The sequence below is a fragment of the Suncus etruscus genome, chromosome 19 (genome assembly GCF_024139225.1).
Source record: "Suncus etruscus isolate mSunEtr1 chromosome 19, mSunEtr1.pri.cur, whole genome shotgun sequence".
Lineage (NCBI taxonomy): Eukaryota > Metazoa > Chordata > Mammalia > Eulipotyphla > Soricidae > Suncus > Suncus etruscus.
This window is the reverse complement of record NC_064866.1, coordinates 13,650,083-13,670,357: the sequence shown is the minus strand read 5'-3', so window position 1 is coordinate 13,670,357 and position 20,275 is coordinate 13,650,083. Positions and strand designations below refer to the sequence as shown.

General features: G+C 40.8%; 1 protein-coding gene across 1 annotated transcript in view; it reads left to right on the top strand.

Moving 5' to 3' along the window:
* The window catches only part of CNN3 (calponin 3), a 42,123-nt gene extending 23,103 nt beyond the window's left edge, over positions 1 to 19,020 (top strand). The window contains exons 2-7 of the mRNA XM_049765774.1: positions 6,550 to 6,671; positions 6,881 to 6,947; positions 10,296 to 10,433; positions 11,366 to 11,482; positions 14,876 to 15,022; positions 18,143 to 19,020. Coding sequence (XP_049621731.1) covers positions 6,550 to 6,671; positions 6,881 to 6,947; positions 10,296 to 10,433; positions 11,366 to 11,482; positions 14,876 to 15,022; positions 18,143 to 18,484 — 933 coding nt within the window. The 3' untranslated portion in view covers positions 18,485 to 19,020. The remainder of the gene's footprint in view (positions 1 to 6,549; positions 6,672 to 6,880; positions 6,948 to 10,295; positions 10,434 to 11,365; positions 11,483 to 14,875; positions 15,023 to 18,142) is intronic.
* The last annotated feature ends 1,255 nt before the right edge of the window (positions 19,021 to 20,275 follow it).

The following is a 20,275-nucleotide window of genomic DNA, read 5'->3' as shown; positions in this document are numbered from 1 at the left end:
GGTGTTTTCTGACAACCTTTGATTGACTTTAATTGTTTATTTTAGTTACTCTCCTTTACCATTGTAATCTACTGTCAATGATAGGTGTTCTTGCATACAACGATTCAACATTTCTCCTCCACTTGTCCCCAAATCCTTCTCCCCTGAACCCCATCCCTACCTCAACTCCTTTCTCTAACCCCAGTCCTCTCCCCCAAATCTCTTCACCAGTGTGAGCTCCATTCCATAGGCCTTTCCCTACTATGCTTCTTTATATCCCACATAAGGGAAAGATCATTCTTTGTGTGACCCCTCTCTTCCTGAGTAGCTTCCCCTGACATGATCCCTTCCTGTACTATCCACATAGTGGCAGATTGCATGCTTTCAGATATTTTTTTATAGCCAAATAGTTATTCCATTGTGTGTATTTATATCAGTTTCTTTATCTAGTCATCTATTGTGTGGTTTCCAAATCTTGTCTATTGGAAACAATGCTTCCATGAATGCATGCGTTTAATGAGTGCAGATGTCTTTTCTGAATAGAGTTGAGGTCCCTTGGGATGGGTGTCCAAAAATGTGATTACTGGGTCAAATGGAAGGTCAATTCTTAGTTTTTTGGAGACATATTCAAATTGTTTTCCAAAAGGGATGAACCTATTAATAGTCGAAGCAGATCAACCCCAGGGCCTCCACGTGCAAGGCAAGTGCTCGACCACTGGACCACTAAGTTTTATCCTTGTTTTTAATAGCTTTTTAAAGAAAGCACAAGATTTCTATGCCCTGGGGTAAATAGTGCTAGAGTCCACAACTAAGAAACAATCAGAATAGTTTTTTTTCTTTTAGATTTTATAAGAAAATTTTGTTGTTGTTGTTGTTTTGATCACACCCAGTAGCATTCAGGGGTTACTCCTGGTTCTGCACTCAGAAATTGCTCCTGGCAGGCATGGGGGACCATATGGGATGCCGGGATTTGAACCACCATCCATTCTGGATCTACTGCATGTAAGGCAAATGCCCTACTGCTGTGCTATCTCTTTGGCCCCTAAGATTTTATGTATGTATGTATGTAAGTATGTATGTATGTATGTATGTATGTATTTATTTATTTATTTATTTATTTATTTTTGGTTTTTGGATCACACCCAGGAACGTTTAGGGATTACTCCTGGCTCTATGCTCAGAAATTGCTCCTGGCAGGCTCAGGGGACCATATGGGATGCCAGGATTTGAACCACCATCCTTTTGCATGCAAGGCAAACTCACTACCTTTATGCTATCTCTTCGGCCCAAGATTTTATTTTTTACTAAAATATTTCTTAAACAAATACACATTCCTAAATCTGAAGTTCTGTATAGCTGATTGAGTGTAGAAAGTTTACTTATTTGAAAAACTTTAGTATTTTTATATAGAAAAATGCTTGTTGTTTCTCTACTCATTGGAAACCCTCAGTTAACAAACTAACAGTGTCATGATATGAATGCACACATAGTTTATAGGGTGTATTTTTGTTTTTATTGTTGGGATGAATGGTCCTGAGTTTTATTCATGTTTGCTTATTGTCTCTTGTGCTGTTTTATCTTTGAGCTGGTTAGAGCTTTTAGCTCCCTGGTATGAAGGGTAGAGTCAGGGTCGGACCCAGTTTTTGGATCATCTGACTCTAGTACTTGATATTTTTGTTGTTGTTCTTTTCATCACTGCCTTGATGGGAACAGTTGGCAGAGAAGTCCATTTCCCTCTGCTTTCCAAAGAGGGTATTTCTAGTTAGATCTTGTCTCTGTAGCTTGAGACATGGTACTGAATCTGTCAGACACAATTTTGGACAAGGGAATCAGATATGCTTTTATAACTCCCCCCAACATAAATTTCTATCTCTACTTAATGGAAAATGAAGGAAAAGAATGTTGGGGGAACAATTTCCACTGATTAAATCATTTGAGCAACTTTGGGCCTACCTAGTGCAATCCTGGACTTTAGTCTCTCTGCTGTCAGGATGGGAAACTGTCAGACAGATGAGGTAACCCATGCACGGATGGGTGAAGCGAGGTTCCTTGTAGAGTTCAGACCCTTCCTATCATGTTTACTGTACCTCATTGTATAATCTTTAGACCCCATTTTAGAAGTAATACTGGCACAATTTTTTTAAAGCTTTACATAGAGCCATGTTTTTTTAAAAAACATGTTTTAAAAACGTTTTGGCAAAAAGTTTGCTTAAAATCTACAACACTTATGCAGTGGAATATGATCTTTAGATTTATTGAAATGCATCTCCTAATTGAAATGAATTCAGCTCAGCCATTAGGGGTTGCTTTCCATAGTCAGTGCTTTTAAGAATACTACTTTTGGGGCCAGAGCAATAGCACAGTGGTAGAATATTTGCCTTGCAGGCAGCTGACCCAGGAAGTACCTGGGTTCAATTCCCAGCATCCCCTATGGTTCCCCAAGCCTGCCAGGAGCAATTTTTGAGTGCAGAGCCAGGAATAACCTCTGAGCACTGCTGGGTGCAGCCCCCAAACTAAACCAAAACAGAAAAAGATTATTACTTTCTCATTGCCCAGTCTATTTAATCTGTAACTGAACCCCTCAAAATTTTATGTAAAGTAAACTTTCTGTCCACCAGAAGACTCTGGTGTGAAATATAGTCTGCTTCAATGGTTTTCTACCAGTTTATTTTTGCTTTATTTTATTTTATTATTTGCTCTATTTTCAAAAGTCACCGTGTAAGTGGAGATATTCCATGTGCTGGGGGAGATAGGAGAGGAAAGTTACTTAGGAATATTTAACCAAGAAATGACAGGAGTGGCAGCGTCTTCGTGCTCCCGAGAGACAATTTCCAGCTCTACTCTTTGCTTCCATATTCCCACAGTCAGCTGTCTGTGTGAGCTAGCCTGGCAGAAAATCAGAAGATGCTTTTTACGGAGTGGAAATGCCAAGGGACAGGAAATTATCTGACGTCAGGCACTAGCTGTCTGTTATGCTTGTAACTAACTGCCTTTATAAACAAACAGATCTCCAGGTTTTGAGTATATGTGTTGCCGAAGCTATTTTATTTTATTTATTTATTTATTTTTTTTTGGGTCACATCCAGCAGCACTCGGGGGTTATTCCTGGCTCTACGCTCAGAAATTGCTCCTGGCAGGCTCAGGAGACCATATGGGATGCCGGGATTCGGACCACCGTCCTTCTGCATGCAAGGCAAATGCTCTACCTCCATGCTATCTCTGGTCCCTGCTGTTCATTATCTTAATACAAAAAGATAGCTGCATTAAAAATGTGTTTGTAATTGTAGCTGAGTAAATCTGCTGCTTTCGTACATGACTTATCTTGCCAAAATTTGAGCCCTTTTTACTTACTGAGAAGGAAAAAAAAATCAGACTGCTGTTTTTTCTCTAAATAGTATGAATGCGATCCTACCCCATGGTCAAGCTTCTATTCTATAAGTGAGTGATTAATTCCTCTTGGGGAGGGGGCCCTGGGCAGTCCAGGCGGGTACTTAGTTAGCATTGTGCAGTTGGAGGCCATTGCAAAGGCAGCTTTTGATGTGTTTGCTTTTAAAAGGGAAAATTTTTAGGGAGTACCTAGGGAACTAGGCCTGGGACCCTCTGGTTTAGCTCCAATTGGATGAATTGGAATATAGAGTTGTGTTTTTTCTTGTGGGGGGTCACACCCGGCGGTGCTGAGGGGTTACTCCTGACTCTGTGCTCAGAAATCGCTCCTGGCAGGCACGGGGACCATATGGGATGCCTGAATTTGAATCACCATCTGTCCTGGCAAACACCCCACCACTATGCTATCTCTCTGGCCCCTGGAATATAGAGTTTTATACCAACTTCCTGGACAATAGAAACTTGTTTCCACTTTAACAAGTAGAAAAGTTTGTCATGGTTGTTCATGGACATGGAAAAAAAAAACAAGATCTTACACAAGTCTGTTTTAATATTTATCGCTGGTTTTCACAGTTGGGTGATTTTAGTTTAATGTTTTGAGGCCCCGCCTAGCTTCTTGCTCAGGCCTTAGTCCTGGATCTGAGATCAGGGCTTTCTCTTGGTTCTGAGCTCAGGGATGACTCCTGGAAGTGTTTAAGGGACCATTTGTGATGCTGTTGCCAGACCAGTGTCTTTCTTCTATACATTGTCTTTGGCCACTGCTGGGTGATGTTAAAGTCAGCTGTCCAGTCCAGATAGCCTGTCCATCCTGACCCTATGACCTGCTATATTCTTTCTTTTTATTTTTGATTTTTGGGCCACACCCAGTGACGCTCAGAGGTTACTTCTGGCTATGTGCTCAGAAATCACTCCTGGCTTAGGGGACCATAAGGGTCACTGGGGGATCGCACTGAGGTTCGTCCTAGGTTAGCCCGTGCAAGGCAAACACCCTACTGCTTGCACCACCACTCCAGTCCCTGGTGTATTATTTCTTTCTTGGAAAGAAGGAGAATCTACACTACAGGCTAGGGACCTGGAGTGGTGACTTTCAACCTGTTTGTGCCTGTGAACTGGTATGCCCCAGCAGCCGAAAACCTCTGACCTAGAGCAGGGCTTTCAACACTTTTACAAATAAGGACTGCTTTTCACTTGAGAAACTTTTATGTGACCTCAGGTATTTAGGTATGTAAAGTAGTTATGCAAATCAGTTACTGATAGATACATTTAAAAAGTTTTAAAAACATTTTTTTATAAAAATGACAGTACCCATGTAAGGTCATGATCCACAATTCTGTGTAACTGCAGTGTCTTGCTGCCTATTGTGATCCTTTTGACAAGATCAGGCATGTTTAGGGTGTATGGCCTTAGACCTAATTTGGTTCTTTTGACAACTGATCTAATTATGTTTTATAAAGGAAGGCATTTCTTTTTCTTTTTGACAGGCATTTTTTATCTTTGTTTTTTTTAAGGGCACACCTGGCTGTGCTCAGGACTTATTCTTGGCTCTGTACTCAGGAATTACGTTTGGTGGATCTCTTGGAACAATATGGGTTGCCTGGGATGGGACATAGGTCAGCCATGTGCAATGAATATATCCTTCCCTACCCTCTGTACTATTGCTCCAGCCCCAGAAAGGAAATATTTCTGCCCTTCATTTCCGTTTCCAACAATGACCCTTGATTCTCATGAGTTCCTCCTATGACCACGTCTACCTTGTTGATAATATATCACTTTATCTTTCCTGTGCTGATTAAAAAAATATGATACCTAATCTGTCTTCTTCTCACCTGTGTTTTTCTGCTCAATGCTTCTGATTGAATAACTCATTAGGAACTCAAAGGAAAAGGAATAGTTTAAGAATTTGAACATAAGATTTTTGTTTTGTTTTGTTTTGAGAGGGGGCTTTGCTAGGAATCACACATGCAGAATGAAAGTTCTATCACTGAGCCACATTTCTGGATTCTGAACATGTGTTTTTTGTTTTGTTCTTTGGGCACACTGGCAGTAATCAGGGTTGATGTCTGACTCTGAATTGGGGGACTATATGTGATATTGGGGATTGAACTGGGTCAGTGACATGCAAGGCAAGCATATTACTTGCTATACTATTGCTCTAGCCTTTGAACATATGCCTTTTAACAGTATTTTATGTTATTTTATTTACTTATTTTTTAAATGTATGGGGTTGACTTTTATTCCTTTTGTTTGTTTGTTTATTTTCTGGTCACACCTGGTGGTGTTCAGGAGTTACTCTTGGCTTTGTGCTCAGAAATTGCTTCTGGTTGGCTCAGGGGTCTATATGGGATACCGGGAGCCAAACCCAGGTCTGTCGTAGGTCAGCCGCATGCAAGGCAAATGCCCTGCCACTGTGCTGTCGCTCCAGCCATTTTAGATTTTTCTATGTTTTTAAATTGAAATTTATTATTCTGAAGAGATCATTCAAAGTCTGTTTCTTAGCAAGAATTTTTAGCATATACAATGAACACTTCAGCTTTTTTTTTTGTAGATTTCAGAAAGTAAAGAATTAACAGTATTTTTTTAGTTTTATAAAATGTTTGGGTATAAGGTATAGTGCTGGGTTTAAAGTAAATTGAATGCTTTTTTTTCCTGTAAAGAGAATACAGAGATGCAGGTTACACAGAGTAATTTACTCTAACTACAATAGTTCTGAGGAAATTATGTCTATTTGCAAGTAGAAGATACAGAAGTACCAAACATGTCATTTCCTGTAGGCTGTTAAAAAAATGTTACCTTGGCTAATATTTTCTCCTTTTCTATATCAGCTTTTTTCAGTGTTGTTCAAATTAAAAAAATAATTTTTTTTTTTAAATTTAAAGCATACCTGTTAGTGCTCAGGGATCTCTCCTGAATGCTCAAGGGCCTTTCAGTACCAACTGTCAAACCCCAGGTCTCTTCCATGCACATCTTGCACTTAGCCTGAACTAGTTTTGCTGACCTACTGTTCCCTGTTTTTCTTATTTGCTAAAACTGTGATGGTTGGGTAGGTTTGCCAATGGGCCCTGATGAGGGAGATTTATTGCACATCACAGCTGTGGTCTCAATGGCTGATCAAAGCAGAGCACAACGTAAGCAGTTTCTGCTGCTTTAGTGAAAAATGCCTCTAATGTCAGTGAATTTGTCTTTCAGATTGCTTCCAAATATGATCATCAAGCAGAAGAAGATCTGCGCAACTGGATAGAAGAGGTGACAGGCATGAGCATTGGCACCAACTTTCAGCTGGGTTTGAAAGATGGGATCATCCTCTGCGAGTAAGTTTGATTCCTTGTGTGTGGCCATTCTTGTTCTGCCAACCTTTCCCCATAGGCCCCTGGCTTGCCCTCCCAGCCTGGCCGGGGCATCAAACCTTCATTTCTGTAAATGTTTGACTTTTATTGATGTTAAAGTAACAACTTTACATTCCAGCTCTTGTTTTTGTAGGAGCAATAAATAAGGTGTCGCTTAACGTGTTTCTTTGCAGGCTCATAAACAAGTTACAGCCAGGTTCAGTGAAGAAGGTCAACGAATCTTCCTTAAACTGGCCCCAGGTAACAGCTCAACCAGCAGCTTCTCTTGTTTTCCTTGGTGCTTTTTTTTTTTTTTTTTTTTTTTTTTTTTTTTTTTTTTGGTTTTTGGGCCACACCCGGTAACGCTCAGGGGTTACTCCTGGCTATGCGCTCAGAAGTCGCTCCTGGCTTGGGGGACCATATGGGACGCCGGGGGATCGAACCGCGGTCCGTCTCCTAGGCTAGCGCAGGTAAGGCAGGCACCTTACCTCCAGCGCCACCGCCCGGCCCCTCCTTGGTGCTTTTTTATGCTGTGGAAATGTGCTTGAGGTTTTAAAACTGCTACAACCAGCATATTAGCCAACATATGTGCTTGGGGTGGGGGGAGTTGTTAAATTTGGGGTGGGGGGGGCTACATTTAGCAGTGCTCAGGGCTTACTCCTGGCTCTTGTGCTCAGAGATTACTCCTGGAGGAGAACCATATGAGGTATCAGTGATCAAACCTAGGTTTTGGGGTTTTTCCTGAGTACCAGACAAGCACCCTACCTACCCACTCTGTTCTTTCTCTGGCCTAAAGGCAAAATAGTTTTTATTGAAAGAATTTTACTTAGAGAAATATAAAGGGAGAGAAAGACACATAAATGTTCAACAGAGAACAAGGGAATGGAAAAGCAGAGTGGAAAAATTTGAACATCTGGAGCTGGAGAGATAGAACAGGGGTGGGTAGGGCATTTGCCTTGCATGCAGCCGATCCAGGACAGGGTGGTTCGAATCCTGGTGTCCCATATGGTCCCCTAAGCATGCACGCACGCACACACACACACACACACACACACACACACACACACACACACACACACAACAAGCAAAAATTTGAGCATCTGTTATTCATGTAATTTTTTTTTTTTTTTTTTTTTTTTTTTTTTGGTTTTTGGGTCTCACCCGGCAGTGCTCAGGGGTTACTCCTGGCTCCACGCTCAGAAGTCGCTCCTGGCAAGCATGGGGGACCATATGGGACGCCGGGATTCGAACCGATGACCTTCTGCATAAGAGGCAAACGCCTTACCTCCATGCTATCTCTCCGGCCCCTATTCATGTAATTTTTAAATAATTTTATAATTAGAATTAATTCTATGGTTATTAGGTATTTTATTTCAAGTTTTTTTTTCTTTTTTTCGGGGGGGTGGTCACACCTGGCTCAAGTGTTCTTATATTTAATCTTTCTACTCTCAAAGAGGATTTTACCCAATTTAGACAAGAATTACAATCTGGACCATGAAAATAAACATAGAGAAAAGCCAGGAATCAGCAATATAAAATAAAAAGTGTGCTGAACAGTTTTAATCACGAATGTGTGATTAAGTAAAATTGGTTATCCGATCTTGAGTATAAGTTTAGAGGTACGAGAAAATTAAGTATTTAGTAACCACAGATTTTTGTTTGTTTGTATTTGAACTATGCCCAGTTGTTTTCGGGATTGACTTTTGGCTCTGTGTTCAGAGATCGTGTCTAGTGGGACTTGGGAATCATAGTCAAAGTGTCTGGGAATAAAACCTACGACAGTTTTATATAAGACAAGCCACTTACCAACTATACTATCTTTCTGCCCTTCACCCCATATTTAAATTAAAATGTTCTTAATTTGCAAGTAACCCTGATTTTTTTTTTTTTTTTTTTTGGTTTTGGTTTTTGTGACTCATGTGGCAGTCAGTACTCAGGGGTTATTCCTGACTCTGGGCCCAGGAATCACTCTGACAGGCTCAAGGAAGCATATGGGATGCTGGGGATCGAACCCATCTCTGCTGTATTCAAGATAAATGCCCTGTCTGCTGTACTATCCCTTTGGCATCCCAACTATGATATTTTTTTTTCCCAAAGAAAATATCAGGTCTGGGTAGCTTTGATACAAAATTCTTTTCTTTTCTTTTCTTTTTTTTTTTTTTTTTTTAATTCTATTTAAACACCTTGATTACATACATGATTGTGTTTGGGTTTCAGTCATGTAAAGAACACCACCCATCACCAGTGCAACATTCCCATCACCAATGTCCCAAGTCTCCCTCCTCCCCACCCGACCCCCGCCTGTACTCTAAACAGGCTCTCCATTTCCCTCATACATTCTCATTATTAGGACAGTTCAAAATGTAGTTATTTCTCTAACTAAACTCATCACTCTTTGTGGTGAGCTTGAGCTCACCTCAAAATTCTTTTCTTTTTGTTTTTCCTGCCCTGAGAGAATTCTTTTTTTTTTAAATTGTTTTAATATAAATCTTTATTTAAGCACCATGATTACAAGCATGCTTGGAGTTGGGTTTCAGTCATAAACAGAACACCCCCATCACCAGTGCAACATTCCCACACCAGTGCCCCCTCCTCCGCCACTCCTGCCTGTATTCACGACAGGCATTCTATTTCTCTCATTCTTTAACATTGTCATGTTAGTTGTTAGTGTACTTATTTCCCTAACAGACTTCACCACTCTTTGTCGTGAGCTTCAAATTGCTGACACAGAATTCTTACAAACATGTGAGCAAAAGTTTGCCTGTAAAGAACTGAAAAAAAAAAATTGATTGCTTAAAAACATGAAAAAAGATAGTAACAGTGGATCACTTTTCCACTGTTGCAAGTCAGCCCCTGAAGAGGTTGACTGATGGAGGGATGGAAGATGAGGTCTTTCCCCTCCAGCTCGGATCGAGCACGCGTCTGCCACCCTGTCCAGCCGACGGTTCTGAGGTGAAACAGCGGGTAAACAGCTCGCAGACAGTCAGGCTTGTGGAAATATTAGCTTTATTCGGTGGACAAGACTGAAGTCCAAAGCCTCAGCATCAGTTCCTGCCAAAAAGCACCCCCGCCTTCCACAGACCCTTGTTTTTATCCCCCAGAATCAGGTACCACCCAATGGTGGGATCAGATACTACCCAATGGTGGAAGCAGAATCAGGTACCACCCTAGGGTGGGGGCAGAATGCCAGGTCACACCCTAGGTTAGGCCACAATCACCAATCAGGGTAGGGTCAGTAACATAATAATCCCCTAAAATATTTACATACACAACATCCACAGAGAACTTTGCTTAGGAATTTAAGTTCAGACTTTGCTTAAAAATCTGACTTAGAATTTTTATGTAATATATAAATGTCAATATGTAGCTCCTGGAATCGGAGAGCTAGCACAGTGGTAGGGCATTTGCCTTGCATGCCGCTGACTGAGAAGGGACCTGGTTCGATTCCCAGCATCTCATATGTTCCTGCAGCCTGCCAGGGACAATTTCTGACTGCAGAGCCAGGAGTAACCTTTGAGCACCACTGGGTGTGGCCCCAACAACCAATCAATCAATAATGTTTGAAAAAAAATATTTAGCTCCCACAATCACACAACTTTCTCTTCATAGTTGGAGAATATTGGCAACTTCATTAAGGCTATCCAAGCTTATGGCATGAAGCCGCATGACATATTTGAAGCAAATGATCTTTTTGAGAATGGAAACATGACCCAAGTACAGACTACGCTGGTAGCTCTCGCAGGTCTGGTACGTATGTCTTGAAAGGTCAATCTCCACTGAATTAGAGAAGAATTGCATCTTTGCTTCCCCCATGGGAGGTGAGATGTGTCAAGGAATCTTATATAGTCAGTAGCTTTGTGGGATGGTGGTGGTCATCAGCTGCGTGGTACCTTATAGTTTTGTTAGAACTCTGCCCACTTTCCTTGCTAGGAATGGCTTCAGCTCTCATTTGCATCCTTAGTTTGGGTTTTATCCGATGAAGCCATCCTCTATTAATATCATTTTTTTTATTGTATGTTGTATAAAACTGGCTTGTATTGTAACAATACTCCAGTGAGGCCATCAAGTTCTTTGTGAAAGGAGAAAATTTTTTTAGAATTCAATTTTTCTTTTCTAAAGCTGCTAGAGATGATGTTGCTTTGAATTATTTATGGAGGGATTTAAACTTGAGCACTTCTTAAAGATGATAGTCTGGCAACTGATTTTCATTTTGATGTACCTGGTTAGTAACTGGTGAGTCTCTTTTTTGAAAAATCACTTACTTTCTTTTTTTTTTGTTTTTTTTTTTTTTTTTTGTTTTTTGGGAAAAATCACTTACTTTCAAATTGGAGAGCAATACAATTATGAAAACTTGATGTTTTTATTTACCTGTTAAAACATACTTCAAATGCAAGATGAGACAGACCAAACCGAAGGCTGCACTGTAGGCCTCCTTATTTGTAGTAGTGCTGCTTCTTCTGTTAGTGTTTTAGAAAATGAAATTCTAGCCACATGCCTCAGTGTTTACCATTTTTTTTAACCTATAAAATGTGTTAGGTTTTACTGTTATGCTTGTCAAAGCCATAATAACTCTTAAGAACGTTTGTTTTTGCATATGTTTGCTAATTCATTTTAATAAACCTTGACATCTAAAAAATAATAAAGTGTTCTTTTCAGTTAGTATCCATGTTTCTGTCTAGGCAAAAACAAAAGGATTCCATACAACCATTGACATTGGCGTGAAGTATGCAGAAAAACAAACGAGACGTTTTGATGAAGGAAAATTAAAAGCTGGACAAAGTGTTATTGGTTTGCAGGTAAGTGATGGAATATTACTTCATCAGTCACTCCTTCCCTATCATTAATTCTCACCTTGCCAAGTGTCTCTTATGAATTTATGTCCATTTAAGGCCCATGAGATGATGATGATGATATTAGAAGAAAGAATGTTATATGATTTGATTGTTTTTCTCCAGGAAATGTTTATTTATTTATTTAATTTTACATTTTTATTTTTTGTTGTTTGTTTGTTTGTTTGTTTTTGTTTTTGGGGTCACACCTGGCAGCGCTCAGGGGTTACTCCTGGCTCTATGCTCAGAAATCGCTCCTGGCAGTCTCGGGGGGCCATATGGGATGCCAGGATTCGAATCACTGACCTTCTGCATGAAAGGCAAATGCCTTCCCTCCATGCTATCTCTCCAGCCCCTTATTTTTTGTTTTTTTTTGAGTCATTCCTAGAGATGCTTTGGAAATAGATTGATGCAAAGAATTGCTCTGGCTCAAGTACTTCATTACTTAATGTTCTTAATACTTTAGGCTTTCCAATGAGATACCTGTTTTGCTTGGTTTGTTTTTTTCTGGGGAGCTTCTCAAGTTTTCTGAGGGCCTACGAACCAATCCAAGCAATTCTTGGCCAACCAGACTAATAGTAGAATGTAAAGGCCCAATTATGTGTTGCTTGGGCTCCACAGTACAAAGGATTTTCTTGGGCCATACTGTAGGCTTTCAGGGACCTCAAGTGCTTTATCAGGAATTCTCAGGGACCATGTGATGCTGGGAATCAATGAAGGGTTGACAGCAGACAAGGCATGTACCATAACCCCTGAAATTTGTCTAATCTAGTGCCCCACTCTTTTTTTTTTTTTTTTTTTGGGGGGGGGGCCACACCCAGCGGTGCTCAGGGGTTACTCCTGGCTGTTTGCTCAGAAATAGCTCCTGGCAGGCACGGGGGATCATATGGGACACTGGGATTCAAACCAACCACCTTTGGTCCTGGATCGGCTGCTTGCAAGGCAAACGCCACTGTGCTATCTCTCCAGGCCCATAGTGCCCCACTCTTGGCTGAGTCTTTGTGAGATAATTTTGGGGGTGGGGTGGGCCACACCTAGTGACATTCAGGGGTTATTCCTGGCTTTGCTCTCAGAAATTACTCCTGGCAGGCTCAGGGAACCATATAAAAATCTGCAGATCAAGTTCAGGTCAGCCACGTGCAAAGCAAACACCCTACTTGCTGTACTTTCACTCCAGCCCCTAAATTATTTTTGTATAGTACAAAATTATATCAGTGGCAAGAAGTTAGAAACCTAAATTCTATATGGCAATCAGCTGGTTAAATTATAAAGTCATGAAAGGAACTAAAATCAATACATAAGAGTTCAAAGACTGGGCCGGAGAGATAGCATGGAGGTAGGGTATTTGCCTTGTATGCAGAAAGACAGTGGTTCAAATCCTGACATCCCATTGCCAGCAGCTATTTCTGAACATAGAGCCAGGAGTAACCCCTGAGTGCTGTTGGGTGTGACAACAACAACAACAACACAACAAAAAACTAAGGAAAACAAATTAGATTATGAACAACAATAGTGTGATCACAGTTTTCTCTCCATATGCTGGGAGATATGACTCAAGTGGTAGACAAATGCTTTGGTTGTGTGAGGCCCTGGATTTGATCCCTAAAACTGCAGGACCCCTTGAGTAGCACTCAATACCTCCCACAACAATACAAAAAATTCACATGCCTATTTTGTACTGTATGTGTATTTATGTTTGTATGAATAAGTATATATATAAAAACATATAGGTTAAAAAGTTAGGTGAATTATATACTCAGTGTTTGGGTTGCAGAATTATAGTAATTTTCCTCCTGTCTCCCCTATTTTTGTATAAACAGACTTTCTGTATCTTCTCATATAAACAAATTGTGCTTGAATCTTGTTTTTAAGATCACATAATTGTCTTTCTAACTAGAACAGAGTGTACTGATGGTTGTTACAGCTATATTCTTCTCAGTGGGGGGGAGTAAATTATTATTCCTCTAAACTTGGTTGAGTTTCCGTTCATCATTCTGCTACTCCAACTCGGTGGTGACACGAGAGAATGAAAAATAAAATGTGGCTCTTTTCCCATGGAAATGTCTATGATGTTGATGGAATAAAAAAAAGTCCCTGTTGAGCAGCCAGAGGAGACACCTGGCATTTACTATCACATTTTATGCAGAATTCACCTGGAGGAGACAAGTACATTGTCAGCACAAAGACCATTTCTGTCCCTTTAAATGATTGCCACAGTTACTATTTCCTCTAATTATCTGGACTCTGGAGAGGAAGAAAGATGACTAGAGGAAATTCATTTTCCATTACTCTTATTGTCATATCCTTTTGAGGATTATTTTTGTTTCTTATTCCAGGAGTCTAACCAAGATCTCCACATCTCTCTCTCTCTCTCTCTCTCTCTCTCTCTCTCTCTCTCTCTCTCTCTCTCTCTCTCTCTCTTCTCTCTCTCCTCTCTCTCCTCTCTCTCCTCTCTCTCCTCTCTCTCCTCTCTCTCCTCTCTCTCCTCTCTCTCTCTCTCTCTCTCTCTCTCTCTCTCTCTCTCTCTCTCTCGCAAATGCTCTGTCACCTACCTCTCTGGCACCTCTATGCACATTTTTTGTTTTTTTTTTTTGTTTTGTTTTGGGACCACACCCAGCAGCACTCAGGGTTTACTCCTGGCTCTACATTCAGAAATTTCCCCTGGCAGGCTCAGGAAACCATATAAGATGCCAGGAACCGAACCCAGGCTCGTCCTAGGTCAGCTACATGCAAGGCAAACGCCTTACCACTGTGCTGTTGCTCCAACCCTCTCTGTGCACATTTATATACAGGGAATTTTGTTGTGGATGTTTATATCCAGTAAATTGGGGTGGAGGAATCCTTTTAAAGTGAGCATTTTGAGATTTGTCAAAACATGGAAAATAATTTTTTAGGTTTTTTTTTTGGGGGGGGTTACACTCAGGGGTTACTCCTGGCTCTGCACTTAGAAATCATTTCTGGCAGGCTTGGGGGACCATATGGGATGCCTGGAATCGAATCCAGGTTGGCTGCATGCAAGGAAAATGCCCTACCCATTGTGCTAGTGCTCTGGGTCCAGGAAAAGGATTAATTTGGGGGGGGGGGGCGTGATTGAACCATACCTGGAGGTATTCAGCGCTTACTCCTTCCTGGCTTTATGTTTCTCTGAGGGAAATTACACTCCAGGCAGGGCTTGGGGACCAGGTCATGGGTTTTGCAAAGCAAATACCTTCTTTTGGTTATGTTATTGCTCCAGCCATACAAAAGGGTTTTTCTCACTAAATGCAGCATCAACATTAGAAGAGAAGTGCTGATTGTATGTTTTGAGTATGTTGTATGTATTGTTGCTAATCACTGCTTATTTTGTTTTCGATTTAAAAGATGGGCACCAACAAATGTGCCAGCCAGGCAGGTATGACCGCCTACGGGACTCGAAGGCATCTTTATGATCCCAAAATGCAAACTGACAAGCCTTTTGACCAGACTACGATTAGTCTGCAGATGGGCACCAACAAAGGCGCTAGCCAGGTAAGCAAAATGTTCTTCCCCCTGCAACAGAGCTCAAGAGCAGTTAGTTACTGTTCAACTTATGTTTAGTAGCTAAGTTCAAAGCATATAATTTTGGTATGCTATTAAAACCGTATGCTCCTTCAAAAAAGATGTAGGTTGAGAATCAAAGTATGTTTTATGTCATAACACAGGTATAAGAGTAGCTGGCCTTTCTACCCAGTCAAAAGTAAAATGCTGTTTCTGACTGTTTCAGTTCCTAGTAAATAGCTCATTCTAATAATGCTTTTTCTTTACTCCTCAAGGAGCCTGTAATTTATTTGGTAGATAAGGTAGCCTGTTGTGAGATCTGTTCCACACACATTGCTGTTTAAATGTGAGACTGAGCATTCTCACACTCTGACATCATCCTCAGCTGAGATTATTTCTTCATGGGGAGAGACCACTGGCAGCTACATGGAAGGTTTTTTGAGTTTTTTTGGTTTTTTTTTTTTTTTTTGGTTTTTGGTTTTTGTTTTTGGGTCACACCCAGCAGCGCTCAGGGATTACTCCTGGCTCTACACTCAAAATCGCTCGTGGCAGACTTGGGGGACCATATGGGATGCTGGGATTCGAACCAATGACCTTCTGTATGAAAGGCAAATGCCTTACCTCCATGCTATCTCTCCGGCCCCACATAGAGGTTTTTCTAACCATCTGCATGTAGAGGGGTCTCTTAGCCAAAATGGGAGAGATTTGAAAAAAGCCTCCACCTCTGTCAATAATTTTTATTTTAACCTCCACCTTTTTTTTTTGTTTTGTTTTTGTTTTTGGGCCACACCTGGTGATGCTGAGGGGTTACTCCTGCCTATGTGCTCAGAAAATGCTCCTGGCTTGGGGACCATATGAGATGTCAGGGGATCCAACCAAGGTCCATTCTGGGTCATCCTCGTACAAGGCAAACACGCTACTGCTGTGCCACTGCTCCAGCCCTGAACCTTCACTTTTTACTCAATCCCACCAATGATTTAAAAAGCATAATTATCCTTTTCTTATTTTTGTTTAGAAGCCACGCCCAGCAATACTTAGGGATTTTTGCTAACTGTACATTCAGAAATTACTCCTGGACGGTTCAGGGGAACCATATGGGAAGCCAGAGATCAAATCTGATTTGGCTGCATGTAAGGCATTTGCCCTATCTGTCCTATCTTTATAGCTCCAAAAGCACTCTTGCAAAAAATAGGAAAAAAAGAAGAGATTGATTGTCAGATGAAAATGATTTATTCTTTACTTAAAAGAGGAGAAAACAAACAAAACGCCAAGACAATATTAACACTGAAGTTTCAAAAGCTTTTTTTTACTGAGATTTTTTTTTTAATTCTTTATTGAGACTAATATGAATTACAAGTCTTTCACAGTTGTATTTCAGGTACATTGTGACCGTGAATTAGGGCCATTTCCAAATTCATGTTCCCAGCATGCCTCCCATACCTCCATCCTTAGCCCTCTGGACTGCTGTTGTAACAGGTCCATTTTTGTTCTTACTGAGATTTTTGTAGTGGTTTTCTCTTCATGGAACATATCCAGCATTGTCTGTCCTGGCTGTCATTCATTTTTTTTTTTTTCCTTTTGGGTCCCACCCAGTGACGCTCAGGGGCTACTCCTGGCTATGTGCTCAGAAATTGCTCCTGGCTTAGGACCATATGGGACTATGGGGGATCAAACCGCAAAGCGAATGCCCTACCACTTGCACCACTACTCTGGCCCCTGTTTTGTGTGTGTGTGTGATTTTTGGGTCACACCCAGCAGTGCTCAGGGGTTTTTCCTGGCTCTGTGCTCAGAAATTGCTCCTGGCAGGCACGGGGGACCATATGGGACGCCGGGATTCGAACCGATGACCTCCTGCATGAAAGGTAACGCCTTACCTCCATGCTATCTCTCCGGTCCCCCCTGTTATTTTTTTTTTAAACCAATTTCCAGGGCCGGGAAGGTGGTGCTAGAGGTAAGGTGTCTGCCTTGCAAGAGCTAGCATAGGACGGACTGCGGTTTGATCCCCCAGCGTCCCATATGGTCACCCCAACCCAGGCGCGATTTCTGAGCGCATAGCCAGGAGTAACCCCTGAGCGTCAAATAGGTGTGGCCCAAAAACAAACAAACAAAAAAACCCAATTTCTAAGGTACATGTTTATGGTTGGCATAGACAGGGAACTGTGCTACAAAGAGCAGGAAATAGTCCCAGGCCAGCTGGTTCTTTGATATCTCAAGGACTTTTGTAAGAGTTATGTAGTTAAGTCCTTAACAATTTCTCAGCTTCTCAGCATACTTTTTGTTGAATTGTATTAGAGACATTTTCAACTGGTTATGTGAGTGCATATGGGGTCAGGTACATGCCAAGAGTGCCAGTCTTATGTTTTATTTTTTATTTTGTACATCTAAACCTCTCCTAGCTCTCAAGTAGGTAGCATCTCCATTTGGCAGATAAGAAACCTAAAAATAAAGTAAGTTAACTTGTTTGTGACGAAATAATCACTGTATGGCACACAAAGACTTGAGGAGGGCTGGATTCCTTTGAAAATCAGTGAATATCTGCTTCAAAAGAAACAATAACTTGTCATGGTAGAGAACTAGCTCAGAAGATTGGAGTGCAGACATGTTGTATATAGGCTAGGATGTCTGTGTTCAGTCGTTGGCATTGAAAATAGCCAGGAGTGACTTCTGAGCTCTGAGCTGGAAATAACCCCTGAATGCCACGAAAAAACAAAAAAAACAAGAAAGAAGGGGCTGGAGCGATGTTGCAGCGGTAGGGCGTTTGCCTTTCATGCAGTTGACTAGGATGGACCACAGTTCGATCCCCAGCATCCCATATGGTTCCCCAAGCCAGGAGTAACCCCTGAGTGTCACGGGGTGTGGCCCAAAAACCCAAAACCAAAAAAAAAAAAAAAAGAAAGAAAGAAAGAAAGAAATTTTGGAGAAATTAGGGGAGATTCAATGCCTGAATGGCAAGTTATTAGCTTTACTTTTGATGGAAAGTTAATAATGTTTTTCTATTATGCAAATAATAATAATAAACTATTAATCCATGATTAATTTATGATTTGTAAAGTAACCACCAGAACCTATTCCCATTGCCATCTTGACTTTTATGTGATGTGTTCATCCTAGGCGGGAATGTTAGCGCCGGGCACCCGAAGAGACATCTATGACCAGAAGTTGACATTACAACCAGTGGACAACTCGACAATTTCTTTACAGATGGGTACTAACAAAGTGGCTTCCCAGAAAGGAATGAGCGTGTATGGGCTTGGGCGGCAGGTATATGACCCCAAATACTGTGCCGCTCCCACTGAACCCGTCATTCACAATGGAAGCCAAGGAACGGGAACAAATGGGTCGGAAATCAGTGATAGCGACTACCAGGCAGAGTACCCTGACGAATATCATGGCGAGTACCAAGAAGACTACCCCAGAGATTACCCATATGGCGACCAAGGCATTGATTACTAGGCAGGCAGAGGAGCTCAGTATTTTATTAGCCCATTGATTTTATTCAGTGAGAGCCAAGCTAGCCTTGAGTAATTTCTATCTCGTCTTCCTAAAACACTATTATGCTTATTGTACTTAAAAAAAATATGGCCTTACATACATTCCTTTAGCCTATTTTTCAGCCTCTTCCCTAAATAGTTGCCTTTTAGGGCTGTAACCATGAAATCTTACAGCAACATGGAGAACTTGCATCAGAAGTCAAAAGGGATACTGTGAATGGGGAGATCTCTTGTACAGCTGGTTCTTTTTTATTCCAGATCTATGCATTTTTTTACACTCTTCTACTTAAACTGCTATTTTCCAACCATAGGAACCTATTTTTTGTTTTTTTACAGTTTTATGATCTGGTTTCTACCTGGAAGACTAAAACTCATGCTTAGAGATAAAATAGGGGTCTTTGCCAACTAAATTTTCAAATGCAGCATTTTAGAAATTGACATATCGATGTTTCTTACAGTATTGTTTGCTAATTTTTAAATAAAGTCATGATCGGTGTGCATTTGTGATTATACGTGTACTCATTCTCTTAGTAAATTGACAAGACAAGACCTATGTGGAGTGGTATATCTCCGAGAGCATATACAGAATGCCTGCTGACATTTGGGTCGGGGTGGTCCATTTGCTCTTCTGTTTGTGCCAATGTTATCGATGTAGAGTCGCTGTTTTCCTTCAACTGTATTTATTGCTGCATTTCTCAGCATAAACTTATCCCATTGTATTTTTTATAAATAAATATTTTTTTGAACATTCATCTGAGCCACAGGCTGATTATTTTCTGACGAGCATGCTGATAGTCAGCTATTTTTTTTCAATTACTCTTTCCCAAGCACTGCCCTAACGTACTCAAATATTTACTTAATTCACACAACAATGGATTCTGTGCTTGAGGTAGAAAAAAAACGAGGGCCTCAACAAGCTCAACTGTAAGTGATAGCCAGAATGCCAACTATTATTTGGCTCTTCATCTAGTGTGACTTAGTTGACCCAAATTCATCTTAAATCTAACTTGGGATAATTTAAAAGTCATCTTCAGAATTTCAGTGGGGCTGGGGTAGAATTTAGAGTCTGTGATGATTAAATCTTGGGAGCATATTAAGTCAGGAATATGATATGTTGTTTGATAAGGATTTCTTAGAATTGGACCAACAGACATGATGTAGGGAAGGCCAGACCGTTAAATGCAATGACCAAAAAAAATTCAATTAAAGAAAGTTAGAACTCACAAAATGTTTTTCAAAGTTTGTTGTAAAACAACTATATTATTTATTATTGGTAAATTTTTGATTTTTAAAAGCTATTTTAGATTCCTTAGTACCCAGGTTGTATAAAGTTTTCTCAGGTGAGGGGCCTGAGCAGTGGTGCAAGTGATAGGGCATTGGCCTTGTACGCACTAACCTAGGATGAACCATAGTTCCATCCCCCGGCATCCCATATGGTCCCCCAAGCCAGGAGCTATTTCTGAGCAGTCAGGAGTGACCCCAGAGACCCAACTTTAGGGCTAGAGAGATACATAAATTAAATTTGATTCAATACTGGCATCACATGATCCAAACTGAGCATCACTGGGTCCAATCCTAAAGTCCCAAGCATTGCTTGAGTAACCGTGGACAATGATGGGCCTGAGCTATCTGTCATCCTTGGACTAGAGCACTAAACTACCATTTCAAACAGACTGCCAAGCCTCAAATTCCCCTGCTTGCAGTGATTCCCATTGTGGGTAATGCCACCTTTTGGGGTGTGCTGAAATGATGG